Source organism: Aplysia californica, unplaced genomic scaffold, assembly GCF_000002075.1.
Source record: "Aplysia californica isolate F4 #8 unplaced genomic scaffold, AplCal3.0 scaffold00352, whole genome shotgun sequence".
Classification (NCBI taxonomy): domain Eukaryota; kingdom Metazoa; phylum Mollusca; class Gastropoda; order Aplysiida; family Aplysiidae; genus Aplysia; species Aplysia californica.
In genome coordinates, this window is record NW_004797622.1 from 410,565 (window position 1) to 420,732 (window position 10,168).

General features: G+C 39.1%; 1 protein-coding gene across 2 annotated transcripts in view; it reads right to left on the minus strand.

Annotated features, from left to right (window-relative positions):
- Nucleotides 1–10,168, minus strand: part of LOC101861522 (beta-1,3-glucan-binding protein) — a 50,287-nt gene that overhangs the window by 37,647 nt on the left and 2,472 nt on the right. For both annotated transcript variants that reach the window (XM_035970978.1, XM_013085176.2), the window contains exons 2-6: nt 8,686–8,817; nt 3,341–3,424; nt 2,847–2,981; nt 1,220–1,350; nt 172–246 (exon numbers count right to left, since the gene is read on the minus strand). In XM_035970978.1, coding sequence (XP_035826871.1) covers nt 172–246; nt 1,220–1,350; nt 2,847–2,981; nt 3,341–3,424; nt 8,686–8,803 — 543 coding nt within the window. In that variant the 5' untranslated portion in view covers nt 8,804–8,817. The remainder of the gene's footprint in view (nt 1–171; nt 247–1,219; nt 1,351–2,846; nt 2,982–3,340; nt 3,425–8,685; nt 8,818–10,168) is intronic.

The following is a 10,168-nucleotide window of genomic DNA, read 5'->3' on the forward strand; positions in this document are numbered from 1 at the left end:
CCCTGGTTGGCATCCAAGCCTCCTTGAACTTGAGTTGTTTAAGAAAATTTCAAGGTTTTCCACTGATTTCTCTCTGTCGTGAGGACTTTAGATTCGGAGGTCTTCCCTTTTATATAACATCCCATAGTTATAAAAAAAAACCTAAACATATAAATATATGTACATACTTACAGGTTGAATATACAGTAAGCCGTGCTCGGTGAAAACATTTTTGCGGTCATTCGTATAAGCTTGGAATTGTCCACTCTGTGAGAGAAAAGAGGGAGGGAAGTTAATAGCAATACATTGAACATAAGCACAACCTAATCATGTTCAAGCAATAATCAAACGGAAAGTAGCCTATTATTTAATTGACTGAGAAGAATTTTAAGGAAATGGATAATAACTTGCATGTGAAGAAAATTTTTTTTTCATTACCTAGATAATAGCATGATGAAGGTTTCCAGTGACAAGGAAAGGAATTTCTGGTAGCTACTCCTGCTAAGCTGTGACTGCTGTTTTTGCAACTCACTGAATTCGTAGATGTATGACTGTCATTGTTTTCATGAATTGATTTTCATTTCTGTATTTGCGTAAAAAATTGATATCTTCTGGAGAGAGGTTTTTTGTAATGTGTGTATCAGAAAAACACACGTTGCCCATTACTTACATCATGGATTTAGAAGATCCATTCTCGGCCTTTAAGTTAAGATTAAAGTGTAAACATTTGAACATGACAGGACAATCTTGTTCTCTCAATTCACATGTTATCATGTTAACCAAGAAGCGCATTACGAGAAAACAGTTGGCCAACAGTTTATTGGTGATTTGTTGACAATGAAAATAATTGCAGCACACACCAAGATAAATATCTGTATCGTATTGGTGCTGCAAGTTTCTCTTTTTGTCGTACCGACAAAACTGTTTTGTAATAGTGCATTATTGCGCTAAGCATAACTGTTTAGTTTTAGTAAGCGTTTTACGGCATTTACAACACAATTAAAAGATAGTAACAAACATAAAAAGATGAAGGAATGATGAGAACGATACATGTTTGCTAACAAAGTAGGAGCAAACCACACCAGAGCACCCACCAACCACCCGCTAAGCTTAACTTAAAAAAGGAGTCTTGACTGCGTGAAGGCTAATATTATCCAGTTTCCAACCAAGAAGAATACAGCCTTTCTCAAGAAACTAAACAAAACAGCAGGTGTGTAGACTGCCACCAGGATTGACTTACGTAGCCTCCGTACATGGACACCTCGGGAACCCAGTTGTGTGTGTTCCAGGAATTGAAATCGTCTCGGAAAACCACTGCCCCTCGGATTTGCCTGGAGGGGATTTTCGGGGCAGTCCTTCGTTCGGTCACTCCTGAGTCATAAAATAAAGTTTTTTCATCAGTATATGTGAGGCAGCGTGGTGGAATCAGACTCTCGTCAATTTTTGGGCATGTAGAGTTATTGGCATCATCTTAAAGCTGGTTTACTTGTCTTTATATGAATGAAAAAAATATTCATTTATCTTGTATACACGTCGAGATATTTGCAAAAGAAGGAGGTGGGGTTCACCTACTTTCAGAGGTAAACTATGTGAGAAAATGGCCGCCAAAGATTAGTTATTTCCTTAGCTAGAGAGTCCGTGGTAACTAAATATTGACATTTTTGTGTACTTTTAATCAACGATTTTCAGAAAAATCCACACATAAATGAGTTCTTAAATGGGCCTGAAAGGTGTTGAGCCAAAAAAAACAAAAATCTGATAAAAATTCACAAACCTGCAGAAAAAAGATTTTGATTATTTTGACGAGAGCCTGATTCCACCACGCTGCTTCACATATAGTGAAGAGAGAAAAACCAGAGAGACGAAAAAGGCAGGGGGTGGCAGGAGTGGGGGTGGTGAGAGGGGGGAAGGATTGTAGGCAGACAGATAATATGATTGCACAGATGGACAAGACCATCAAATTCAGAAAGACGGTAGAACAGTAGAGATAGATTTTCTTCTCATATTTAGTCAGAACCAGGTCGTCATGTATTTTCTCAGCCTCGCCAGGGTTCTTTATAGTACCTCGATGCTTAAGGTTAGCATATCACGTGGAGTGTTGTCTAGAGCCCCTTCCATCTTCTTCTCACACACACAGTCCCACCTAGAAAAAAACATATCTTAACACCTCCCAGCCCCTAAACAAAAGGATAACAAAGGACTATTACGTTGTACTATGTTCAGCGTGATTAACTCTGGGGTAAAGGATTATTCAGTGATTTTATTGATTCAAATCATTTTAAACCTAAAGCATCATAGATATTAGACGTCTGAAAAAGTGTAAATATAAACTTCTTTTTAAAAAATAAATCAGAAGCAGAAGCTGACAATAGTAGTATGATAAGTTGTCTCTCTTATCTGTTCCTATTAGAGATGGAGAAGAATTGTTACACGCCTCATTGCCTCCAATACTTGAACTTACGTTAGCTAAACGCAAAAGACATGGTAACAGAAAAAAGCTTTTGTCTCAAACTTTTAAAAATGTTTTGTACCTCTTGATTTCCTCCTCAGTGACAGAAGGAGGGCTGAAAAAAATATGTATGTGCTACCTCAAAATTACAATTTTCTGTCTGACATTTTTGGACGTATTGAGTTACTAGGACCAAGTGATCGAAAACCAATTACGTTCTATATGCTCTATCGAAATCGTAAGATTATTTGAAGTCGTTATCAAGATATTCAAAGAAATGTATTCGAAAAAGCTTGAAATGATGTGAAAATCAAAATCTTTAATGACATTTTTCTCAAAAATAGGCAGTGAGGAGATATAGAACTTTGTAATTTTGAGGTAGCGAAATGACCCATTGATATAGTGATTTGGTTCTCACCGTTGTTCAATGTAGCATCCGCCCTAGAGATGGCAGTGGTGTGAGGAACACCACCGATGTTGTAGATGGCGAAAGCAGAGACCAGGAAGCGACCGCTCCTCTCCGCCAGTGTAATCTCATATTGCCATTCGTCCCCTGGTTAATGAGAAGAGCCTTATAACTCCATTGAAAAATGCGTGATTATTGTCATTCCACCTTTGAAGTTAAAACTCAAAATTACATAGATTTAACACTTTCGTATGGTGTACACTTTTTTTTCTCGCATACATATCTACGAACAGAGAAGAAACAGATAGAAATATAAACGATAATTATCATCAATTTTGTTCTTTTTTGTGCGACCTACAGTTTTAACATAATGGATCCTCTTTTCAAGAGAGTAGACAGTGTACCCTTTACAATAAAAAACCCCATGGACATGTGTTCTATTTTAAGGTAAAAAAGTATTTTACGTTATATTATGTGAGTTAAAAAGAATATACATAGATACCCACCTACTGGAGCAGCCCGTCCGGTTGATTCCCGTCCATTAATCGAGTACATGAAAGTGACATCCCTGGCTGCGGGGGCGTCGGACCCTGTGAGACAGGTACAATCATAATGATATGCAAAGTACAATTCATTATTGTGATCTTTTGTTATTTTATTTTGCTCTACATTTTCTTCTTGTTACCTTGATGCAAAAGTGTTTATTGAAGTTTGCATGTAGTCGATTGAACGGTATAGATGGGTTCGATTTGGCTCAGCGGAAAATAACCTCTGCCCCCAAAGCCATATGCCGGTCATGTGGATATGGAGGGAAGAGAGAGAGAGAGAGAGAGAGAGAGAGAGAGAGAGAGAGAGAGAGATTATGTTAAGACAAAAGACACTGACTGGGACTAAGTAGTTGCGTCCGTTGAAAGAACGAAGGAAGTCGATGCAGCTCCTCTAGAATGGATGATAGCTATTTAATATTGCGAACGCATTGTTAGCTTGAGTGAAAGTGTTGGTGATCCCCCCTCCCCCCCCAAAAAAAGGAAAAAAAATTTAATAAATTATTCTTCCAAACTTGACAATTGGAACTAAATTCTAACAACAACGAACCACCGGTGCCAGAAAACGACTGCTTCTCTCCTGTTGAGGAGGACGCCGCACATGAAGACATAGCTGTGTCTAGCGAGAGTGTGAAAAGGTCAGAAGGAACAACATTAATTGCAGAATCAGAAAAGGACCTACAGCGACAGAAAAAAACCCGTAAAGGGTTAATGCTCAACACAAAGAGAACACAATGCGGCGTAATATCTTCTTTTTTTTTAAAAAAGGGAGCACATTGTATTTGTAATCTCAAAAGCGAAGGTGAACAAATCAGTTGTTTAAATATTTTAGTTATAGCCTGCAGTTACAACCAGTGTCAAATTTCGACAGAAATAAACCGTCGGTGGCCTAGTGGTTAGGCTCTCGGACTCGCAACCGTAAGGTCGTGGGTTTGAATCCCGTCAGAGGCCCGACGTTGTGTCCTTGGGAAAGGCACTTTACACTTATTTTCCTCACTTCACCCAGGTGGGAATGGGTACCCGGCTATAGACAGCGAAAGATCTTGTCAGTTTGTTAGTGTTTGAGCGCTTAATCGGCTGCTCGCACTGTATGCTTCCCGGGAAGCTGAGAATGTTTCGGAGTGTTCTATGGTCTGCTGGGGTAATAATATAGTGTAAAGCGCATAGAGCCTGCTGTTGAGCGGGGATATGCGCTATACAAATGCTATCTACTATTATTATTATTATTAGACAGCTAGAAACATCTCAATGACAACAAATGTAAGAGTTCTAAAACGAGGATCAGTGATCAATCCTTCTATGCCACCGTGAACGCCGAACAATTACAGCTACCAAAGATAGTGGAAATAAAATAAAAACAAAAGAAGTCTTGGTTCCCAGAAGACAGTTTATAATCCCATGGAAGAAAAAGAAATCAAATCATGAGGCTATAACTGAAAGAAGCTTTTGAGGGGTGCTCGCTAATACAAACATTTAAAAAGACATAAAGGCAGTTCCTGGGACACTTGGGTCGACAAAAAGGCCTTGGGCATCTTGCTCTCACCAGAAAAATATAAGGGAAAAGGAGGCAAAGGTAGGGACAGAGTAACTTACTTTGAAAGCCTTAATAAAACTGGGTGACGGAGACAGACCAGGATAATAATGACAAATAATAGTTTTTTTTAGAGCATCCCAACACAGAAAAAAATGACAAAACATTATCGTCGATGTCCGTTTTGATCTTGTTCTGTATGATGATGGCGTGGCCTGACTTTGGTATGTTTCTTTTCGCAGTTCGTGAATCTTATTCTTTCATACGCTTAAAAATGTTTACCGTTAAATTGATTAGATAAAACACCACGTTTTTTAAAACTCAAACAGCAGACATGACAAATAATATTGTTGTCGTTTTTGTTTTAAGTAGTGATGTTTCGTTTTTAAAACTTATCATAATACCGGAAGGACTGATTACACCCCCTCCCCCCCAAAAAAAAATAAAAAAAATAACCACGCTGTGTAAGGATAAAATGAAAAAAAGATCGGTGGTTTTTTTTTTACCTCAGCCTGCTATTAGCTCTGCTCTGGTGTACTGGCAGAAGCCGTTGTTTCAATACACCAACTTTATCAATGCGAGAGAGGAAACAGATGTGCCACAAGTGAAAACCTGTTCGGAGTTCAAGGTGAAAGTCTTGCTGGGAGCAAGATGAATGCTTGCGTGTACTTTCAGACGACTTTTTAGCCCACTATCAAAATGTATACTGCTTATTCTGGTATAAAAATAGTTTGATGAGAATTAATGGTTGCACATTAAGGCAAAAGCGACTTTGACGTCATCGTTTAGTGTAATCAAAGATAGTACATAACAAGATGGGCCACTCAGGCAAAAAAGTGTCCGCAGGAAGTATGCTCTTTGCTTCAGGTGGCGCTGCAGTCTGTTTTGAAGCTCTCTTTCGTTTTACCAGAAGAAGAATAGGAATAGCACCTTTTTGCGTGCGCAGATCGACTGCTGTTCATCAGCAGTTTGGGTTCGTTCAGTGTGGAGTTTTAGTTGTTTTTTATTTTAATGACCTCTAGCCTTTCATTCTTAAGTCAAATTAAACGAAGAAAACAATCACCCTTTCCTCCGGAAGAGGTTTTTTGTCAGCGTAACCATTTTAAAAAAGCGTTCTTCCAAAGGAGATTAAAAGTAGTTCTAAACTCCTTGGTTCTCCCGAAATTCATTCAAAAACTTGCTAGTTTCACTTTGATTTTTTAAAACTCAAGTAGGATAACTCTGTTCGCAAAAGGTGCGCTTTTGCGAAGAGGGCGCCACCGAATTTTGAGGACACTTTTTTATTTGGCTCAAAGAGAGAAATGGCCCCTCTTGTTATGTAGACTCTTTGGTGTAATCGGTTACCGTATCGAGTACTGTAAGATGACATAGGTTGTATAAAAAATCGTACACAACAAGATGGTTCACTCCTTTCTTTGAGCTTATATAAAAGCGTCCTAAAAAAGCGACCACTTAGCGAACAAAGTTACCCCACTTGAGTGAAAAGGTGAAAGTGAATTTAACGAGTTTTTGAATAAATTAGAATTTCAATTTCGGAAGAGCGCCTTTTTAAATGGTTACGCTGTAAACAAGGTTTCTTCTCAGCTGGAAGAGGCGACTATTTTCGTCTCTTAATTTGGCTTTACAATGTGAGTGTACGATCTGTGGTTATAATATGCCAAAAATCCTTTACTCCAAGTGTGGTGTCTGTGATTGTATCAAAGAGTCTACATAACAAGAGGGTCCACTCCTCTCTTTGAGCCAATTAAAAAAGTGTCCTAAAAATTCGTTGGCGCCCTCTTCGCAAATGCGCACCCTTTGTGAACAGAGTTACCTTACTTGTGTTAAAAAAAATCAAAGTGAAACTAACAAGTTTTTGAATAAATAAGAATTCAAATTTCGGAAGAACGCTTTTATAAAAATGGTTGCGCTGACAAAAAACCTCTTCCGGAGTAGGGATAACTGTTTTCTTCGTTTAATTTGTTTAAATTCGCATGTGGTATATTTTTGTTCATAAGTGTTTTACAGCGCTCGCAACTGTACACGGTCATATGAGTACACTTTAGTAAGTTGGTACTTCAGAGAGATCTTCAATCGTTTCTGACCTTTGGTAGATTCGATGGTTTCATCAAAACAAAATGTTCTTTTCGCGTTTCGGAATTTTGGAAACTTTTTTTGGGAGATGGGGGATAAACAGTTTTATCTTTTAAATATATTGGTAAATTTAAGGATTTCTGCAGTGCAAGCGTGCAGCATCGTTTGAAATATCGTTCAAAAGTTGGAAAAAATGAGAACTGTTATAAAACCTTTCTCTTTACATCACCAGCGAGCAGATAGATGAGTTAAAGCTTGGGCTTCAACTCCAAAAGTTGTAGAGAGTAAATTTCTTGACAATGCCCACACAAAGGCAAAAGATAAATAATTTTTTCCTCTTAATTTCATCATTGTCTACGAATTGAATACTCAAAGTCTTGGTTTAGAACTGGTGAGTGTTAACCCTTTTAATAGATCCACAATTTATCAAGAACATACTGCGGCTTTTTTGGACAATCAAACAGCTACATATCTTGATCATAATGGGTATGATCTTCTTTCACTCCTTCACAATACAGTCCTGCAACGCTTGAAGAATCTATGGCTTCTTAGAGAGTCAGTCTCTTCTGTGTCGGTTAAAGCGCCACAACTATTGGCGCATGTGGAAACATCTCGGGAATGCATTCGAAATTTCCTCGGAAATTCGTCCGTTAATCGAACCGTATTTAAGCAGTTCATATTCTGACACTAAGAAACTATTTGAAAATGGTACTTACATACTTTGCAAAAGCTTGGACATTTAAAAAAAGAATGCTTTCTATGGCAAGGAAAACTATCAGCTCGCCAGGGTGATGCGGGATGGCGTGAAAAGATACTACGTGTCTGCCCCCGCCATAGTGCGGTGCTGTGTCTCGAAAGGGAGCGCAATAGACCACGCTAACATGGTGGGTGTGACACCAAAAGGTGTATACACATTTGCTTATCATCACGGGATGCAGTTAGATTTGAGAGACTGTCAGTGTTGTTGTTACCTTCCATGGATATTTTCTAAATTTCATTTTTAAAATCTCAGAAAAAGAAATAAGTTAAATAAAGCAGAATAACATATCAAATACAATATTGTGATATACTGAATGACCCCCACACCACAAAGGAAAGCACAACGGGATACATCTATTATCAAAATGTTTGTGGGGGCTCTCGTGGCCTAGAGGTTAAGGTGTTGGCCTCTCATTCAAAGGTCCCGGGTTCGAATCCAGGTAACTACCAAAAATTGTCTTCTCTAAAATTGTCTCCTTTCACCTCCTTTCCTGCTCTCTAGCAATGTTCTGTGGTCTGCTTTCATTTCCACTTTCTGCCCCCACCCCCTCACCACCTTTGCCCCCTCCTCTGGGCTCCTGACTCTTTCTGCAGTCTTTCTACTGCTACTCCTTGGCTCCTCCTTACTGCTGTCTTTCTGCCACACCCCTGATCTTCTGGTAGGAAAAATCTACACCTAGCCTTCTCGGACAAGGGCAAAAAATCTCGGAGGGCCCGTGTGCAAGTTGCGCACGTTAAAAATCCCTTGGTGGTCTAAAATCGATAAGAGTAGGCTTCGGCCGCCACCCGGGGAAAATTCAAAATTTCCTACCAAATGAAAAATATTCGATGTGTCTCGCGCGTTCATATGACCTTATGCAGTTGCGAACGCCGTAAAACACTTTACAAAAACCAAAAAAACAAAAAATGTTTGCATTGATACGTCTATCTTTTTTCTCCTTACCTGTGAGCTTCAGCGAGAGCTGGATCGAGTCGCCCACGTAGCCCAAACTGAGGAGCACCCTGGACGCCCCCTCCACATGGCAAAGGAGCAGTAACGTGAACACCACACTTCGCAGCATGGTTGTACCGATCTCTGGGGGAGAAAAGAAGTAATAAGCAAAAAGAGAAATAATTCGTTGCCGGACTCCATATTCGGTTCCCCCCTTTCCATTTCTCTTTACTTTTCTTTCCACACACGGTCTTTGTCATATTTAACCTTTTACTCGTAGTCCCTCTTCCCCCCCCCCCCCCCCCCATTATGTGGTGTAATTGTTAGATTCCTCGTCTTACACGTATGGGAAGTGAGTGAGATTCTCATATAGAGTGTATGAAAATACTATGAGTATCTCCAATCTTTTCTTCCCTTGGAATGCATCCCAAAAGGTAGCATTAGTCCTCAGAGGAAAGATCGACATAACCAGTCAACCATAGCATCAAATTGTTTTGACGGCTGCTTTCGTGATAACAAATTATATTGTTTACTTAATGTGATGCGCTATGCGTCTATTGGGCGTGTGTCGGCAAACTTAGTTTTGAGCTGGAGGTCAGAAATATAAAACTAGATAGTTCTGAGCTATTCACACCAATGGGCTTCCCTCAACATCCTATGACTATTTGCCTAAATTCATCTACCAACATGGGGTCTATAAATATGTTACATATTTTGGTTTATTTCTGAAATATCTTTTATTGTTTGCAGGGGCGAAGCGTCTATATAATCAAATAATCAATGCTTCCCTTCCTAATTTTGAAACATTGTCGCTGTCAAATTCATCCATAAACGTAAACCTCTTAAATTAAATGTAAAAAGACGTTCGTAATCAACAATGAACAGTATGCCTAACTTTCAAAACGGTTTCACGGCCACAGAAATAGCCTCCTCACCCCCCTCGGGCCACCCCATAAGCAGTCGCAAGCTTTGTTTAAGTAAGCTTAACGTGAGTCTGGAAGAGTCTATCAATAGAGTTGAAGGGAACATGTGCATAGCAGTCACAGCTGTTTCATTGCCACATATACTCTGTTCACCCCTTTGGGGCCACAGTTATATTTATAATCAATCACAAGCCCTGATTATATAAGCTAACTAACATTGGTCGAGTCTACCTCACAAATGTGAGGGGAACTAACTCCTAATAACCTCTTGACTGCTGCATGTGCTTGTTTTTTTTCCTCGAATTTTTACCGTACTATAATAAGACCGTGACCTCGATTATGACACCAGCTCCTGGCCGCGAAAGGCTAACAAAAACAGCCAAATGTGAAATTTAAAAAATGATAATTGTCATGCTCTACCAAAGAGTTAGACTCCCTGGTAGATTTATAGCATATAGATCTAGTACTGACATCTCTGCTTCTTTGCTTTGTGTTTATGTATTCACATCTTAAGTTACATTTAATTTTAGTTGGAACTGATATTTAATAAGATACTTTCCCGATTATTTTGG